Raw genomic sequence first — 18,958 nt, 5'->3', positions numbered from 1 at the left:
CATCCGCCATTGGATGGATGTACACTTCATTTTGTTTTCCTTCTTTTTTCACTATCTTTCTCCCTTATAAGTTCTTGAGTATGTTTTAGGTCATTCTTTGTATGTTATTAAAGCTTTAGTTATTTTTGTTTTTGGCACACCGAGTTTGTTTAGCAGAAAAAAAAAAGTGTCAAATACTTAGGAAGTAAGGAAAACAAACGAGATGGCCGATGATACACAACGCACATACGTTTCATTTAAAAGTGGAGGAAGCTTGAAGCTCACAAAAGCAATAAAGGTTGTTTTTCTTAGATTCTGATTTTATGTCATTCACACATATAAAAAAGATCGTTTTCGTTAAAAATATAACGCAGAAAGGGAAAATTTCATAAAAAGATCAAGAAAGTTTTTTTATTTTCAAGTTCATGTATAGCTGTGCATATCTAAAAGTAATGTATAACCCAATAATTGGTTCAAAGTTCAAAATAGTGTCATTTAGATGGTGTTTTGTTTTGACTTCCACGTAAAAAAGTAGGGTTTAAAACAGCAGACTACTTGACATTAATCAATCTGGTATCGAACCACAAATCATCATATGAACTCTTATAACGTTTATTTATTTCCTTAACTATTCGTGAATCTTGTCCACTTAGTTATACGTGATGACTCATGCATGTGTTACATAATTTTCGCTAGGTACTTAAAAAATTATTTTGACGTTCGTAGATTGATTTTTAGTGTTTATAGTACCAAAACATAAAAGTGTAACAAATATTTTGATTAAGTGTTGCAAAGGGTAAGAAAAACGTAAAATGTAGTTGTGACTTGTGAGGAAGACCAATAATTTACATTTTTAATAGCTAATGATATTTAATTAATCTTTCAAAACCGGAATTAGAAAGTTTTATCTTCTAATTTTTCCTATCAATCTATGACATATGTTCATAACTCAGTCATGATCAAACTTTACACCTTTCTTTTAATCTATTAGCGGTATTTACAAATGGCACAAAACTAGCCACAAATTTAAAATGTTTTCTTGATCGAACACTAGAGAAATATGGAATAGTAGAAATAAACAATGAACTTTAACCAGAAAAAAAGGAGGAAAAGAGGTAGAGTGGAGTATCTTCAATCTCTTACAATTTGGAAAAGTAACACAATGAGTAGTCACATTCATAACATGCTTTTTCTTAGACATGGGGGAATCCTTTTGGAAGGTTGGATATGTTGTTTGGTATTTTAGCCTTTGCTCTAGTGTCTCGATTATATTACTTTACACCTTTTTCATTCGTTTAATCTACTCCCTTTCACTCACATTTCCAACATTATATATTATTAACTATTACTCTTTCACACCTTTATTCTTAACCAAATATAATCGTTCTCTTTTATTGATATTCTTCCAGTAATGTGTGTTCCTCCCCACTTGTGCTAGCATGCTCTACTTGACTTAGATCGAATTTATGCTTAGGTCATATGATTAGTGTTAGTTTCAAATAAACGTGATCACTAATCTGCTTAATTGTATAAGAACTTAATCAAAACAAGGAAAAAATGTAAGAGTCTGAGCAAACATTTTTTTCTCTTTCTTTATTGTATACACGCAAAATACGCAGTTTTCTAAATCCATAAACACACCTCATGCATGCAACTAACTTTATTCAGACGAGCCCTCGGAAGTTATCACTACAGTATATGGGAAATGTTTCACAATTTTAAGTTCTAACATAATGGGCTGGACGCTGGACCTATATATTGCTTTTCATACTTATCTCATGGTTATGTTACCTCTATTATTACACATATCATTAGAGATATTGCCGCTAGGATGTATAAAAATATTCAGAGTACAAACGCTTACGATCTCTGAAAAAAAAGGAAAAAAAAAAGATTTCAATTTAATTTGCTTAAAAAATGTAGTTACCAATCACATGCAACTATCTTTTCTCGACGAAGTTATAATATATTTCTCGTCTCTCGACGATGGTCATTCATGAATATTAAGATTAGTATCAAGAAATAATCCACCACCTGTCAAGTTAGCGATACACGTGTTCACTTATTACGACATGTGTCCAAACACGGACCCGTCTGTGATCGTTGATAAAAGAGATGAAAAGTCTCATTTGAGTATATGCAACAAACAATGTCGAGATCTACATTACTTCCACTCTCTGTTTTTGTCTATCTCATCACCTTGTTCCTCTGCACACAGTCTTTTCCCGACCAAAATGGCCTCGTCTCGTCGTCGTTTTCTTCCTCACTTCTGTTCAAGAGAGATCAACGCATGCCAATTGTTACGACTGAGTTCGGAGAGATATCAGCCGTTCAGATCGGTGATGGATACCATCTTCAGTTCATAACATTGGAGCCAAACGCACTCTTGCTTCCCCTTCTTCTCCATTCCGACATGGTTTTATTCGTTCACACTGGTACGACTCAAGCTACTTATGAGTTATGTGTAACTTTGTTTCTCAAACTCTTGATAGCTTCGCATGTAAACCGAACCTGAACCAAATTCTTTGACACACCCCCACAACTTATTTTATTTGATACAAAAATTAAATAATTATAATGTAATTAAAATTGATTATTTAATTATATCTATTTTGGTTGTAATTAAGATTTTGTTATTTTTTATTAGGGACTGGGACTTTAAATTGGGTGGAGGAGGAGAGCGAGAGGACGTTAGAATTACGACGAGGAGATGTTTATAGGCTACGTTCCGGTTCAGTCTTTTACGTACACAGCAACTTGGAGAAAGAAAAAGTTCAAGAGAAACTTAGGGTTTACGCAATCTTTGACGTGGGGAAGTGTTTAAGCGATCCATGTCTTGGAGCCTACTCGAGTATTAGAGACCTTTTATTGGGTTTCGACGACAGAACTCTCCGGTCAGCTTTTGCGGTACGTTTTGCTCACTAGACTCATAAATGTACATGACCTGATTCTATTTGTGGTTGTTGTTTCACTGATTTGTGTTTCTTTTTACGATATGGAAGGTTCATGGGGATGTTTTGAAGAAGATAAGAGACGCTGCGAAACCTCCCTTGATCATAAATGCTCTGCCGAGAAACAGAACGCAAGGCTCGGAGGAGGATAAGTGGCAATCACGGCTCGTTAGGCTCTTTGTCAGAGTCGAAGACGTGGCTGATCATTTGGCGATGAAACCAATCGGTGATGCTAATAAGAAGAAAACAAGAACGTTCAATGTTTTTGAGTCTGACCCAGACTTTGAGAACAACAATGGTCGGAGCATTGTGGTAGATGACAAGGATTTGGATGCTTTAAAGGGTTCACGATTTGGGGTTTTCATGGTCAATCTAACCGAGGTTAAGGCACTTACAACTAATACCATATTGCCTTGGTTTTGACATCTTGTCTTTTTGATGCGACTTAAAAATGAATTTTGTAGGGATCAATGATGGCACCTCACTGGAACCCTAGTGCTTTTGAGATATCGATTGTGTTACAAGGGGAAGGCATGATTCGGGTGGTTAACCAACGGTCGTTGTCTTCTTGCAAGAACAATAGCAAGAGTGAGAGGTTCATGGTTGAGGAAGGAGATGTTTTTGTTGTGCCGAAGTTTCATCCTATGGCTCAAATGTCTTTTGAAAACAGTTCATTCGTATTCATGGGGTTTAGTACTTCAGTGAAGACAAACCACCCTCAGTTCTTAGTAGGGCAAAACTCGGTTCTCAAAGTACTGGACCGGGAAGTGCTTGCCGTGTCTTTCAACTTGAATAATGAGACAATCAAGGGACTATTGGAAGCTCAGAAAGAAAGTGTGATATTAGATTGTGTGTCTTGTGCAGAGGGAGAGCTTGCAAAGCTTACGAGGGAGATTGAAGAGAGGGAGAGACGTGAAGAGGAAGAAATTGAGCGGAAAAGGAAGGAAGCAGAGGAAAGGAAAAGAGAAGAGGAAGAGAAGAGGAGGCGTGAAGAGGAAGAAGCTGAGCGTAGAAGGAAAGAAGAGGAAGCAAGGAGAAGAGAAGAAGAAAGGAAGAGGGAGGAAGAGAAGAGGAGACGTGAAGAGGAAGAAGCTGAGCGTAGAAGGAAAGAAGAAGAAGAAGCAAGGAAAAGAGAAGAAGAAAGAAAGAGAGAGGAGGAAGAAGCTAAAAGACGAGAGGAGGAGCGAAAGAAACGTGAGGAGGAAGCAGAAGAGGCAAGAAAGAGAGAAGAAGAAAGGGAGAGAGAAGAAGAGAAGGCTAAGAGGCAAGAGGAAGAGAGGAGAAGACGTGAGGAAGAAGAAAAAGAGGCGAGGAAGAGAGAAGAAGAAAGGGAAAAAGAAGAGGAAATGGCAAAGAAACGAGAGCAAGAAAGGCAGCAGAGAGAAAGAGAGGAAGTGGAGAGAAAAAAACGTGAAGAAGAAGCGAGAAAGAGAGAAGAAGAGATGGCGAAGAGACGAGAGGAACAAGAAAGGAAGCGACGTGAAGAAGAAGAGATGGCGAGAAGACGAGAGCAAGAGAGGCAGAGGAAAGAGAAAGAGGAGGTGGAGAGGAAGAGACGTGAAGAGGAGGCTATGAGGAGAGAAGAAGAAAGAAAGAAAGAAGAAGAAGCGGCTAGAAGAGCTGAGGAGGAACGAAGGAAAAGGGAAGAAGAAGAAGCAAAGCGGAGATGGCCGCCCCAGCCACGACCACCCTTCAGTACCGTGGGAAATATGGCGGGTGTGTCTTAAAGCATGGAAACTTTCGTTTTTCTATTTTCTTGAGTGTTTGTTTTGGTAAATGTTTTATGATTATGAACTTTGATGTTTCTGACATGTGGCAAAAGATGAGATTGTGACAAAGTAGGCTTTGAGTTGTATTGTGGGATGTTTAGTTGTACAAGCCGTCCTTATTATGAGACAATTCTCACATAGGTTAAGCTAAGCATGGTTTTGTCATTCTATTGAAGTCGAAATGTTTCGTCGCTGATTACCATAAGCATACATCAAAATCAAATTTCATCGATCGTAGACTTTTATTGCAAACATGTGTTGTTTCGTAACGTTGTTAGACCATTCAAAATATATTTTTATCATGAGAGAAACCGTTTCTGGACTGATAAAGGATTATGAGAGTTTCATTATGTGCTCACGTTTACTTATGTTTAGAAGGCTGATGCGTTTCACTTTTCTAATTTCAACTCGATCCGTTACGAATTTCTTGTATTAGTGGACTCTATACATTGCTAACTTTATAAAGGGTGAGGAGTATTTTTTTTAACACCGTGAGGAGTATTTTTTTTTTTAACACCGACAAATCATATATTATATCATAAGAGTTTACATGACACAAAACCATTCAGATACAACCATTGAAACAAATAAAGGAAATTGAACACAATTTCGATGAAGAAGTGGAAGTGACCCTACTTTCCAAACGGAAGCCTTACAAGCAACATAATAAATCTGTTAAGTCCCCTCTTCATACACTCGTAAAAGGCTAACATCTTATAGATGAAACTCCTAAATGCTTTTCGCATCACTCTAATTAAACAATAAATATGATCTGTTGTTTGAGATGGTTCGGGATCATATCTTTTGAAATGCCATGCACATAGCCGGGTAGTGACTATGGATTTGTCCATGTATGGCCGGTTGTCGATCGTACTAATCACCTCCTTGTCTACCAATTCGTCTCTTTTAAACCATAATATTCCTGGATCCCATATTCGTCGACCAAGGCACCAATTGCGAGAAATTTTCACTATGGGCCTCAGTTGATCTTCCGTTACAACCTCTTGAAACGTTTCAATTGGAAGTGCATCGGAATCACTTAGTAATTGGCAGTGGAATGCCGCATTGACATCGTAATGGAATGTTACCATCACGGACATGGAAGATGCTTGTACGGAACCGTCAAGGAACTATCCCAAACCGGCATCGAGATCAAGATATACCGTTCCCGCAAAGAGAAGGCAAGAATAAAGGCACCACCGTAATGGAATCCATAAGAACACTCTAATTAAGAGAGACATGACAGTTACTATGAAATGATAAAACTGCACCAAGAGATAAGAGATCATGGCATTTCTCGTATGTTTGATGCAACATACGTTGGTGATGGTGGCCCTGTTGTTTGCGACAAGATCTGTTACATCATGGCGATGATGACAACGAATTATGATACTCTCGCTTGACGATGGATCATGATTTGTTCGAAACTGTGTCGATGAGTAGGAAAGCCGGATCTCGTGGAAAATACATTGAGATCGTCGGCGAGAGACATGAACCGACACCAACGTTAGAGGAAAAGAGAGAAGGGTTGTAATCACCCAAAAGATCGCCCACGAGAGCGACATTCAGTTTTCCCCATTTACACCGTGAGGAGTATATCCTAGCAAATTAACCCTATTTTTTATTTTTATTTTTTTAAAAAAAGAAAGATACTGGTTTTAAATAAGAAAGAAAGATGTTTAAATTAGGATTTTAAAACTAATATGGACATTATTGGACCTTCTTTATATAATTATAACGGGAAAAATGCTAAAAAAAACCCGAAGTTATTTTTATTTGGAAGTTTAATACCCAATGGTTTTGGATTGGAATAAAAATACACCAAATAATAAAAACGTGTCATTTAAAACTCAAAATAATTAGTGTTGTTATATTCATACCCACGATTTTTCAACAAAATCAAAATTCCAATTTTACCCCGATTATCTAATTAATTATTAAATTTTAATTTAAAAAATCTCGGTTTTCTGTTAACCATATCAAACCGAGAATTAATTTCGGTTATCTATTTTCTTTATCTCTTCTTCCTCCTCTCTAATCGGCCTGTGAATATGTCCGATAATCTGAAAAATTTAGTCTCGAGGATATTTAGAGTGAAAAATTTAGTCTTAGGGTGTTAGTCTATTGATTATGGAGCTTCTAGAGATGGGTTTGTTTGAACAAGCTCTTTGGGTGAGTCGAGAGATGAGTTGTTCACCGGATTCGAAAGCTTGTCTTGCGATTTTGGATGGATTAGTTAGCAAGAAAAGGTTTGAGTCAGTCTGGGTTGATTACCAACTTATGAAGAATATAAAAATTGTAAATTAGTTTTCAGAGGATGAAGAATGAGAGAATTTTCCCAACCTATGTGACTTACAATTTACTGATTCATAGGTTTTGTAAAGAAAACAATATAGAGAAAGCGCTGGATTTGCTCAGAGATGACAGCAAGTGGCATAGATCGCGGCGCCGGCTACTTTGGTCTTCCCCGTTCGACTTGAGCAGAGATGTTAACTGGCTGACCAATGAACTTATGAAAAGCCTCCTGAAATGTATGTACCAATTCACACAACTTGAATCCCCCGGCCCCAAGAAAACTTGTTAACATCTCTGCTCAAGGTGCAAACACGCGTTATCCGTATACAAAAACATTCACTTAAATCGGAGATTACTTTCTCATAGTGACTGGACATTTGTATTGGTTTTAATTAATGACATTGGCTTTAGATCTTCAGACACAAACACACGCCGATCTACCAATCTACGTGTCTCATCGAATTAAATTGTCTCATCGTGACCAATCTACCAACTTCTCGAATTAAATTGTCTCATCGAGTTCTCTCACTCTAACGGCGGAGTTGCTGTTGTGAACCGGAGAAACGAGTTCCGATATACTCGATGGCAACCAAGTAACGCTGCAATCTAGGATTCCTTGGGTTCATCGACAGCTCCGACTCCGAGTCGACCAATCCTTCTTGTTTCTCTTCTTCGTCACTGAACCCCTCGATTCTCGCAACCTTTGAGACTCTCTCGAGCAATTCTTGAGAAGCCGTTGTTTACAAAAAAAAATTCTTCAGAAGCCGTCGAACCGAGAGGATGCTTCAGATTATCGGACATATTCACACGCCGATTAGAGAGGAGGAAGAAGAGATAAAGAAAATAGATAACCGAAATTAATTCTCACTTTGATATAGTTAACAGAAAACCAAAATTTTTTTAATTAAAATTTAATAATTAATTAGATAACCGGGGTAAAATTGAAATTTTAATTTTGTTGAAAAATCGTGGATATGAATATAACAATACTAATTATTTTGAATTTTAAATGACACGTTTTTATTATTTGGTGTATTTTTATTCCAATCCAAAACCATTGGATATTAAACTTCCAAATAAAAATAACTTCGGGTTTTTTTTAGCATTTTTCCCTAATTATAACCCATCTAGATTATCGATAACTACAAACCCGTTTAAGATAAAAATGTTTTTGCTTTTGTGTTTGTTTATATTGCCAACTATTAAAAAGAAATCATTTTTTATCGTGAAAAATACAGAATCGTTAAATTAAAATATATGATGAATCAACGGTCAATCTACATACAATAGTAACCGTTAAAGAAACGCGTTATGTCGGCGATATACATACATATCGATATCGGGGTTAAAGAAACGCTTTTATTTTTCTTTTTCTCCCAATTTTTTTTCTCTCTTTGGGGTTTTCGCATGAAGAATGCTTCGATTCGACGACCGCAGAGGAGATTCACGTTGAGTAATCTTATGATTAGTATGTATTTCAATCTCTCTATATCGCTAATTTGTTTTCAGGATTTGTTTAAATTTTTGTGTAATCGTTCTTACAGTGATTTAGGGTTTTGATTTCGATTTGATTCAGGCACGAAACCATTACAATCGACTGGGCTTCTTCTTCCTCGTGGTGATTTGGTAAGGTTTCTTCCTCCGATCCTCTGTGCGTGTGTTTTTTTGTAGGGTTTCTGAATTTTCTAATCGTTCTTGTGTTGTACAGATCTGTTCGGTTAATTCAGGCACAAGAATAATTCAATCGGCTGTGATTCTTCTCCGTCGTGATTATTTTGGTAATTAAGGTTCATTCCTCTGATCCTCTCTTTGTGTTTTTTTTTAGGGTTTTCAAATTGACTAATTGTTCTTATGGTGTACAGATCTAGGGTTGTTTGTTTCTGTTTGGTTTGATTCGGCACAAAACTATTTGACCGGCGGCTTAGTTTCTTCTTCCTCCTCATGGTTAGATTTATTCCTCTGATCCTCGCTTCGTGTGTAATTTTTTTTGTGCCAGTTGATTTGATTATGTACTATTACGGAGCTTATTGAACTGTTTTTGATTCAAATGTTTTATTCACTTAGTGAGAACTCTATTCTTTAGCAGGGACTATTATATGGCTTTGCTTCCGTTGATAATTGTATCATCACCAAGAGAGTTAATGTTTTATAGAGACGAACTTGTCCATTGTGTATGGTCATGTAATTCTGATTATAGAGATGACACTAAAATCAGGTTCTTTGAATTATGATACAATGATTTGTAAAGCACGTAATGGGGCTAACAAGCTTAGCTCTCTGTTTGAAGGAAAGGCATTATCAGTCATTTGCTAGGCCATTAGGTCTTGGATTGTCTTCGTGTCTGCATATGAGTTCTATACCACTGGAATGGTTTGAATAACAAGCTTAGCTCTGTGTTTGAGTAAAGGCATTTTCAGTCATTTGCTAGGTCATTGCTGTATTGCCGCATTTGATTGATGGTGTGCATAGAGTTCATTTTATTTGGTTTTGTTTTTAATTATTAGAGACTGTTATAAAGTAATTTTCATTTTTTTGGAAGGTGGGCTTCAATAGCTTTGACTACTGTTATCATTCTTGGAGTTACAGTTCTCATTCAGGTAAGATTTTTGTTCTGTGATTGCTTTTTTCAGTCACTAGAATTTCCCTCTTTTTCATTTGTGATTTATCTATCATGTTCTTACTTGTTCTTTGTGTGCACATTATCGTTTGTGGGTTTGAAACTATTCAACTCCTTGAAAACTCCTTCTGGTTTAACGTGTACAAGGTGAAATCCCTCCTTGTTTGTCGGCATATGAGTTCTATATCACCAGAATGGTCTGATAAAGTTGATGGTATTGAATTTGTGGCAATGGAAGCTGTTCCAGAGCTGTGTTGTTCCTGCTGCTAAATATGAGGTTGTTATTGCTGTTGCGGATTCTGATTTTCTCGTTAATGCTTTGTAGCTTTTGATAGATAGTATGCTTTCCTTTACGGCCCTGAATTGGAATATACATAGTTTTCAAGTTCATTTTATTCGGTTATGTTGAATTGTCAAAGACTTAGTTTTAAGTTGTTTTTATTTGTTTTGGCAGGTGGGCTTCAATAGCTTTGACAACTGTTATCATTCTTGGAGTTACAGTTCCCATTCTTTTAAATCAGGAAAAGGATACTTACAAACTCAATGTCGGTTTTAGATTGTTGTTCTCTGATTGCATTTTTCAGTCGCTAGGATTTGTCTCTTTTTCATTTGTGATTTATCTATCATGTTCTTGCAGGTTTTGAGACGGCAGTGTAGGAGTTAAGATGAGAGATGAGCACTAAGGTACAAGTTGTTCCTGCTCCTTTAGTTACTTGTTTTTGTGTGCACATGAACGTTTGTGAGTTTTAAACTGTTCAACTCCAGGTTTCACGTGTACAAGGTAAAGTCCTTCCTTTTTTTGTTTTTTTTGTTTTTTTTTTTGTGTTTTCAAGTTTTGGAGGACTGAAATCAAACGGGGTACAATTGATCAGTCCAGTTCTGTTCGGATTTATTGTTATTATTTTATTTAAGCAATTGACTTTTGTATCATTGTGATTTTAGAATCAAGATTTTTTTTGTATGTGTTCTTGATCCAACAACAAAAGATTTATTCACTTTAATAAGAATCCAGATCCATTTTTGGTTTTGGTTACTTCGTCTGCTTATTCTTAGTTTTGGGGATTTTAAGTTTTGATGTTTTTGTTTTCTTTTAAAACCCAAAACAGATCATTGACAGACATTAATCTAATAGTGTTCTGCCAGATTCTATTTTGGGGACATTGTCCCGAGCAAAATCGTGAACTGTTGGCTTGGTAGTGCATGCATGTTGGGAATTGGAAAAGAGGTTGCGATTTGTTGGATTATCCAACGGCTAAATAAGTCTTAAGACAAAAGACATAGAACCAAAAAGTTCTCAGAGTTTTGTACCCTCGGCTGGTAAAAACCATAAGACATGAATAAAGAACCAAAGAGTTCTCAAAGTTTGGTACCCTCGGCTGGTAAAAACCATAAGACATGAATAAGGAACCAAAGAGTTCTCAAAGTTTGGTACCCTCGGCTGGTAAAAACCATAAGACATGAATAAAGAACCGAAGAGTTCTTAAAGTTTGGTACCCTCGGCTTGTAAAAACCATAAGACATGAAGAAAGAACCAAAGAGTTCTGAAAGTTTGGTACCCTCGGCTGGTAAAAACCATAAGACATGAATGAATGACCTTGCGGCTTAATGATTCTTAAGACAAAGACATAAAAGGACCAAAGAGTTCTTATTGGTACCATCGGCTTAGAAAAACCAAAAGACATTGGAAGAGTAGTGCATGCACGTAAGGGAATAAGTTCCGATTTGTTGGATGGAGCCGGACTAAAGAAATCTTAAGACAAGATTGTTACTTGTTTGATGGTAAAAATGACCAGAACTTGGACCAACGTACGGCTTAAAGAAGTTTAGCCCAACGAGGTACGTATATGGCATTCACATAAAATGAAGACTAACAAATTCTTTTTTCTTTTTCTTTCAGGTATGTGCTTCTCAAGTTACGGTGTTCAGATTGTCAAGACTTTTGATAGGTATATGCTTTCAAACCTTTTTATTTTTGTTTAAGTGCTTTCTAGACTTGTTTGTAATTTAGTGTATGAAAATCACAAGTGAGAGACACATACAGCATCCTGAACTCCAAAGTGGTAGTTTCTGGTGCTTTTATCAACCCTTAATGATGACGCAGTTGGGACAGATTCCAATTCGGCAATTCGAAAGAGTAGGTATAATTTCAGTTTGAAAATCCTAAAAATTGCTTGTGTTTCTAGATGAGCATATTGTGTATTTTAGTTTCACTATTCTCTATCTTTTAGTGCTTGTGTATCATAAGCTCTCTTATTCTATATAGTGGATGTAGAGTCTCTCGTAGATATTTAACATATGTAGATTGTGTTTGTGTTCTTTGAACCTTGAAACTATTTTTTTGCCTTGTGCTCTAAAACTTTGGTGATTGTTTTAAACATGTGAATGACATCCTAGGATTTTGCATCATCCACTGAGTAAAGGTTGATTTTACTTTGGCTTTTGAAACATTATATTGTGTGTTGAAAATACTTAATATCCCTGTTTTGGTGTTTGTATGTATAAATAACTTTTTCATTTAATGAAATAGATGCATCTTGGGATCTACTGTAGTTACTTATTTTTAAATATCTGTGATAGTAGTACTGCACATTATGGTAATAATATTATTAAATCTTGAATGTCTTTGTTTTGTGTTATGCTCTAAACCCTTGGTGGTTGTTCTTAGCATGTGAAACCATATTATGGAATTCTGCATTTACTATATACACTAACTGAATTATGGTAATAATATTAATCTCGAATGTCTTTGTTTTGCGTTATGCTCTAAATCCTTGGTGATTGTTCTAAGCATGTGAAACCACATTTTGGAATTCTGCATTATACTAATATTGTGTTAGGTTATATAATTTATACCTCTTGGCTTCAGTGTTTACAATACACTAATTGAAAACGTCATAAATTCTCTTGTTTTACGAAATAGATGAACATAGTTGAGACTCGTGCAGACTATGATAGTATTTTAGTTAAATCATGAATGGATTTGTTTCGTGTTATGTTCTCAATCCTTGGTGATTGGGGTACAAACATTTTAACTGACATTCTCAAAATTTGCATCATACACTTGTATGATTATTATGTTAGTTTTTACCACTTGTTGTAATCTCTGCCTTAATCTTTTTACAACACTAGTGCTTATCTTTTGGTCTCTTAGTCTTTGCGCTTGGAACTCTAGTCTTTGCAGTTGGAACTCTATCGAAGATTGATGTATTTAGTTAGAATGCAATGTGTATCAACTCTATCGAAGATTGATGTATTTAGTTAGAATGCAATATGTATTTCTTTATTCTGTTCTATGCCTTTTATTTTAGTCACACTTTTCTTTATGATTGATGTCAAAATTCAGTTGTAAGTTTCGTTTATATATGTTCCATTATTACCTTTCAATTTTTGTTGGTGTTGTTGTCGTTGTTACAAGCACAACTTGAATTTTAATGTTAATTTTGTTGAAAAAGATAGTTTCTGAATGGTCATGAACATACATAAATTATAGTTTTTTAGCTTTGTCTTAGATTATATAATATGTAAGGTCATGAACACCGTCCTTGCATTTTTGTTGGCAGTCCGATAATTATTTTATCATCATTCTTTGGATGATATATCATTTTGCGTTTCAAAATAGTTAGTGTGGTAAATTATACAAATTAAAGATATACTATCAATTTTTATGATTGGTTATGAGGATGTAGATAGGACTTCAAAATTTAATCGTTTGTTTACTGCTTGGTATTTTATATGATTAAACGTATAACTTGAGGTTGAACTACTGATACCACCAGATTTAAGTTAGATATTCATACTAGGAGTGGGTATTTTGTTTTGGAAGTTATCATATTCTATTAGAAGATGGAACCGAAAACATAATAAATGTTTTACTAAAAAAATTAAAGAGAAAATAATATAGTTTTTCTACACAAACTTATAAAATTATATTATTTTATATATAGATAAAACATAAAATCAGGATTAATACTATAAACTCCAAAATCTATATGTTGAACTCTCTACTTGAAAACTTAAACATAAGTTTCCCCAAAACACTTAAAACATGATAGTTTTCTTTTTTTCTAAATTAAATATTACATATTATTATTACGCATTTTTAGACTTTACCGTTTACAAGTGTAAAGACTGAACTTTCTAAAGAATTTGAATAACAAATTATCGAATGCTAATAAATAAAATGAAAAATTATATTTTTGCTTTTTTGTATAACTAATAAATATTTTAACTACAAATTATCGAAAAGAAAATATGAAAAAATTATTCTCTTTTACTGAATATTAGATAGTAGGTAGGTGTTGTATTGCTGAAAAATATTTGCATAAATTAGTTAGTTATAAAATAATAGTAAAAATTTTATCTAATTTAGTCTATTCATATAATTTTTTACATTTAATTTACTTAGTTTTATATTCTGATTTTATGTTCAAATTTGTGAATAATATAAATTTGATAAAATTCAGAAAATAAAACAAAATCTGAAGCGGTTTTGTGAAGCAGTTTTGTTTAGAAATCTTGATTTAGTTTTTTGAATTATTCTTTTAGTTTCTGATCCAAATCGAATCCAACATTTAGAAGGCTTCTCCTTCGTTCCTAGCACCAGATCTGCACTTCACAAGAACATATCTCAGCAAACCAGCTTAGAATCTCCAAAATCTCTCAAGAGTATTCTCTATTCTCTTTTTTCTCTTTAGAACGGCAAAATAACTTCTTTTCCATGACCTAGGTCTGAGTTTTGCCTTAAATATATCAGTGATTTCCACTAAACCAAACCAAGTCAAAACGACAATTTAAAATCAATCCAGTCGAAACAAAATTGATGGTGTCGATCGACACTCACTCCCAAAATCCAAAATTTGGTTTGTGGACGTTACAATTCCCCTTCCCCCCTCTGGCAAAAGATTCGTTCTTGAATCTGCAAAACACCGCCACTCGACCGCAAAACTTATGCAACCACGGTCGCAACGGTTCGCACCATCTAACCATCCGGTCTGCCGCAACCATGACACCACTGGTCCAAACCACCTAGACTCCACTGGTCAACACAAATCAGACCCCACATGATGTGATCGTCGGACGCCTTGCGGATCGGTCTGAAACGAACGTCCTCGCCAAGCTAAGGTCGACTTTCCTCGGTCAAGCCTTGGTGGGTCGTCTCCACGGTGGAAACCAACGGTGGAATCAAAAGATGAAGGAAAACCAACGAGTGGTTTGAGAAATCTCGAACTTGGCCTCGATTTGGTCAAAGGGCTACGGTAGGCTGCGAGCGGCTGCGGGAGGCTACGAACGGTTGCGACGCGGAACGATGGAGGTTGCGAGAAGTTGCAATGCGGAACGATGGTGAATGCGAGAGGCTGCGATGGAATTACGATGAACTCGAGAGGTTGTGATGCGGAACGACGGTGGACTCGAGAGGTTGCGGGGCAGAACAATGGTGGACTCGAGAGGTTGCGATGGAAACGTCGATGGTTGCGAAGGTGGATCGAACGACAACACGAGTGGTTTGGCTCGGCACTCAATATGATCACTAGCGAACGAGGAACCCGGTTCGAGGTTTGCTAGGTTTCTCTCGATAGTCAATCTCGGATTGAGGCTAAAGAAAGGAGTGAGACAAGATCAAAGAATCTCTCTTTGAGAAATGTTTTTAATTTCATTCAAGTCTCTAGTCTACAAAGAGCTAAGAGAGGGTTTAAATAGCTAGGTTAAGAGAAGGCTCAAGGACACGCGGACTCGCAATGGTCCGCCCACTTGTCCTTGGACGTGTTCTCATTGAAATAGAACACGTCGCTCCTTTTGACCATCAAACTTAGCCACAAAACACTCTTAACGTTCAAAAGAGAATATTCTAGAGTTCAAATTGAAACGCACAGCATAAGGAAAGAAAGATAACCGCCTTTGGCCTTGACGCGGGAAACGCCTTGGCTTCGGACGTTGTGCATTGAAGCTCCTCGCCTCGTTAAAACCTCCTCCGGAAAACTACATGGGAAAAACCCGGAGTGATGAAAAAGAGTACGATTCCTCACTTACAATGACTTGGTTGTCTTCACCCTTGGGTAAAGGTGAAGACCATGCGAACTAATTCTTCAAGGTTTTCTTTGATCGGGTGATGCTGGACGAACGCTTGAACAAAGAGGTTGATCCTCTGCTTGGTAGACTTGGCGGAGCTCCTTGACCTCGTCGTGGCTCCCGGGAGGATCGCTGGAACCTTGGCTGTGCAAGAAGCTGGAGTCCAGGTCGTATTTGACGCGTCTCGGTCAGGCGTCTTGGTCGTGTCCGATGCGTCTCGGTGAGGCTCATGTCCTGTGCTCACATCATTTCCTCCCTCTTGAAAAGGTTTTATCCCCAAAACTTCTTCGTCGTCTCCTACATCAAATGGAACGAGATCAGTAACGTTGAAGGAAGTAGATGTGATATACTCACCTGGTAGTTCGAGTCGGTAGGCGTTGTCATTGATCTTCTCGATGATCCTGAATGATCCGTCTCCGCGTGGGATAAGCTTGTCCTTTCTCTTCTGTTGGAACCGCTCCAGCCTTAAGTGCAACCAAACCCAATCGCCTGGCTTGAACAACATCAGCTTGCGTCCGCGGTTTAAGAAGCGCGCATACTGTTCGGTCCTTCTCTCGATGTTTGTTTGAACCTCCTCGTGCAGCTTCTTGACTAACTCTGCTCTTGCGACTCCATCTTGGTTCTCGGTCTCGTCCGGTGGTAGAGATAGGAGATCCATAGGTGTAAGCGGCTTGAACCCCTAGGCAACTTCGAACGGAGACTTCTTTGTTGAAGAATGGACGGCTTGGTTGTAAGCGAACTCAATGAGAGGAATGCACTCAAGTCATGAACCCTTGTTGCTCGCAATCGCCGTCCAAAGCAAGGCTCCTATTGACCGGTTCACGACCTCGGTCTGGCCGTCAGTTTGCGGATGAGCGGCGGTGGAATATAGAAGCTTGGTGCCGAGTTTCTTCCATAGTGTTCGCTAGAAGTGACCAAGGAACTTCAGATCTCGGTCGGAGATGATGGTGCGCGGTATACCGTGAAGTCTGACCACTTGACTGAAGAAGAGATTCGCCAGTTGCACAGCATCATTGTTCTTGTTGCAAGGTATAAAGTGCGCCATCTTCGAAAACCTGTCCACCACAACCATTATACTGTCCTTATGTGCTAAGAGAGGTAAGCCGAGAACGAAATCCATCGATAAGTCGATCCAAGGCGCTGTTGACACCGGTAGAGGCATGTAGAGGCCGTGAGGGTGAGTTGTCGACTTCGAAGCTCAACACACTATGCAGCATCCACAGTGTTTCTCGACCATACTGCGCATCTTCGGCCAATAGAAATGCTCCTGAAGCACGGCTAACGTCTTGGTGATACCAAAGTGACCGGACAGGCCTCCACTGTGAGCTTTCCGAACTAGTAACTCGCGAATGGATCCGGTGGGAATACAAAGTTGTCGGCCTCGGAACAGGAACCCTTCATGCAAGTAGAACTCGGTGTAGATTCCTTTTCCATGGTTCTTGAAGAATTCACCAAACTCGACATCTTTGGCGTACGCGTCCTTAATGCTTTCGAACCCCAAGACTCAAGCGTCCATTGTAGTGATCAAAGCGTGCCTTCGTGATAAGGCGTCGGCTTCAACGTTCTCCTTTCCCTTCTTGTATTTGATCACATACGGAAATGACTCGATGAGCTCAAGCCATTTCGCGTGCCTCCTCTTCAAATTGGTCTGGCTGCGCAAATGCTTCAACGTCTCGTGATTGGTGTGAATCACAAATTCTCGGGCCAACAAGTAGTGCTGCCAAACCTCCATGGTGCGGACGAGGGCATAGAGCTCCTTGTCATAGGTGGGATAGTTGAGAGTGGCGCCGCTAAGCTTCTCGCTGAAGTAAGCCACCGGTTTGCCTCCTTGAGTGAGAACCACACCGATGCCAACACCAGACGCGTCGCGCTCCACTTCAAACGTCATGTTGAATTCAGGTAAGGTAAGTAGAGGGGCTTGAGTGAGTCGCCTTTTGAGCTCTTTGAACGCTCGATCTTGATCCTCTGCCCATTGGAACTCCTGGTTCTTCTTGATTACTGCGGTGAGGGGCGCCGCGACCGTGCTGAAATCCTTCACGAACCTCCGGTAGAAGCTTGCGAGGCCATGGAACGATCAGACGTGTGAGATGCTTGTAGGCATGGGCCACTCCTCTATAGCTCGTATCTTTTCTCAATCTATCATGAGACCCTGCGAACTTACAATAAAACCTAGAAACACTAACTCATCAGCAGCAAAGACGCACTTTTTCAAGTTGGCGTACAATTGCTCTTCGCGGAGAGTAATCAAGACAGATTCGAAATGCTTAACATGATCCGATAAACTAGAACTGTATACGAGAATGTCATCAAATTAAACTACCACAAACTTATTAATGAAAGCTCTTAAAACATGATTCATAAGGCGCAGAAATGTAGAAGGAGCGTTAGAGAGGCCGAATGGCATTACCAACCATTCGTACAAATCCTGTTTTGTCTTGAAGGTTGTCTTCCACTCATCACCTTCCTTCATGCGGACTTGATGATAACCGCTCTTAAGATCGATCTTTGAGAAGATGCTTGAGCCGCTTAGTTCGTCGAGCATATCGTCCAGCCTTGGAATGGGATGTCGATACTTGATGGTGATATTGTTCACAGCTCTACAGTCAACACACATTCGCCACGAACCATCCTTCTTTGGCACGAGGAGAACAGGAACTGCGCACGGGCTCAAACTCGCTCGCACGTATCCATGGGACATAAGCTCGTACACTTGGCGCTTCAGCTCTTTGGCTTCTTCCGGGTTGACTCGATACGCTGGCCGGTTCGGTAGTTGGGCTCCGGGAACAAGGTCGATTTGATGTTCAATGCCTCGTATTGGTGGTAAGCCTTCAGGAAGTTCATCAGGAAACATGTCCTCGAAACGCCTAAGAACATTGCGTATCGCATCCGCTAAGGCGTCTATCGATCCTTCGAGTCCTGAAACAAATAAGTCTCGGAAAACCATCAGTAACACTTGGTTAGAGTCCTTAAGGGACTTCCTAACATCACCATATTAAATCAAAGAGTTCTTTTTATCATCCGAATCCTTAGACATTTTCGATTGCATTTCATGAACTTGCGTGGGGCTCAAGGGTTTCAAGCAAATACGTTTATTGTCATGGACGAAGTAATATTGGTTGGTGTGGCCACAATGAGTGGTTCTCTTGTCAAACTGCCATGGTCGCCCCAATAGGAGGTGACTAGCTTGCATAGGAACCACGTCACATAGGACTTGGTCCTTATACGGACCTACACTAAACGGGACCGTGACTTGTTCCTTCACATGAATCACGGTCTTGTCA

The 18,958-nt window shown here is 38.3% G+C and overlaps 3 protein-coding genes across 14 annotated transcripts; all 3 read left to right on the top strand.

Annotated features, from left to right (window-relative positions):
* Positions 1 to 2,003: 2,003 nt before the first annotated feature.
* LOC104747698 (vicilin-like seed storage protein At2g18540) lies at positions 2,004 to 4,850 on the top strand. Its single transcript, XM_019237418.2, has 4 exons — positions 2,004 to 2,414; positions 2,627 to 2,886; positions 2,982 to 3,311; positions 3,395 to 4,850. The coding sequence occupies exons 1-4, from the start codon at positions 2,117 to 2,119 to the stop codon at positions 4,655 to 4,657; spliced, it is 2,151 nt and encodes a 716-aa protein (XP_019092963.1). The 5' UTR covers positions 2,004 to 2,116; the 3' UTR covers positions 4,658 to 4,850.
* A 925-nt stretch (positions 4,851 to 5,775) lies between these two features.
* On the top strand, positions 5,776 to 6,291 carry LOC147927317 (uncharacterized). The gene is made up of 2 exons (XM_087487402.1): positions 5,776 to 5,880; positions 5,935 to 6,291. Exons 1-2 carry the CDS (start codon positions 5,776 to 5,778, stop codon positions 6,100 to 6,102), a joined length of 273 nt encoding a protein of 90 aa, XP_087343528.1. The 3' UTR covers positions 6,103 to 6,291.
* Positions 6,292 to 8,273: 1,982 nt separating this feature from the next.
* LOC104747696 (uncharacterized) lies at positions 8,274 to 12,995 on the top strand. Of its 12 annotated transcripts, XR_015581391.1 has the most exons (10): positions 8,274 to 8,462; positions 8,571 to 8,620; positions 8,703 to 8,781; positions 8,857 to 8,938; positions 9,534 to 9,591; positions 9,759 to 9,888; positions 10,066 to 10,156; positions 10,249 to 10,295; positions 10,744 to 11,417; positions 11,509 to 12,995. XR_015581391.1 is itself a non-coding variant. In XM_010469375.3 (7 exons), exons 1-6 carry the CDS (start codon positions 8,402 to 8,404, stop codon positions 9,879 to 9,881), a joined length of 444 nt encoding a protein of 147 aa, XP_010467677.1. In that variant the 5' UTR covers positions 8,312 to 8,401; the 3' UTR covers positions 9,882 to 9,888; positions 10,249 to 12,995. The 12 variants fall into 12 exon arrangements, 1 of the variants encoding a protein (XP_010467677.1); XR_015581390.1 differs by lacking the exons at positions 10,744 to 11,417; positions 11,509 to 12,995 and adding an exon at positions 10,377 to 10,644; XR_015581387.1 differs by having other exon boundaries at positions 8,316 to 8,462; positions 8,703 to 8,772; positions 10,755 to 12,995.
* The last annotated feature ends 5,963 nt before the right edge of the window (positions 12,996 to 18,958 follow it).

This window comes from Camelina sativa, chromosome 15, assembly GCF_030686135.1.
Source record: "Camelina sativa cultivar CO46 ecotype springtype chromosome 15, ASM3068613v1".
In the NCBI taxonomy this organism is placed as follows: Eukaryota; Viridiplantae; Streptophyta; class Magnoliopsida; order Brassicales; family Brassicaceae; genus Camelina; species Camelina sativa.
This window is presented reverse-complemented; position numbering and strand designations above follow the sequence as displayed.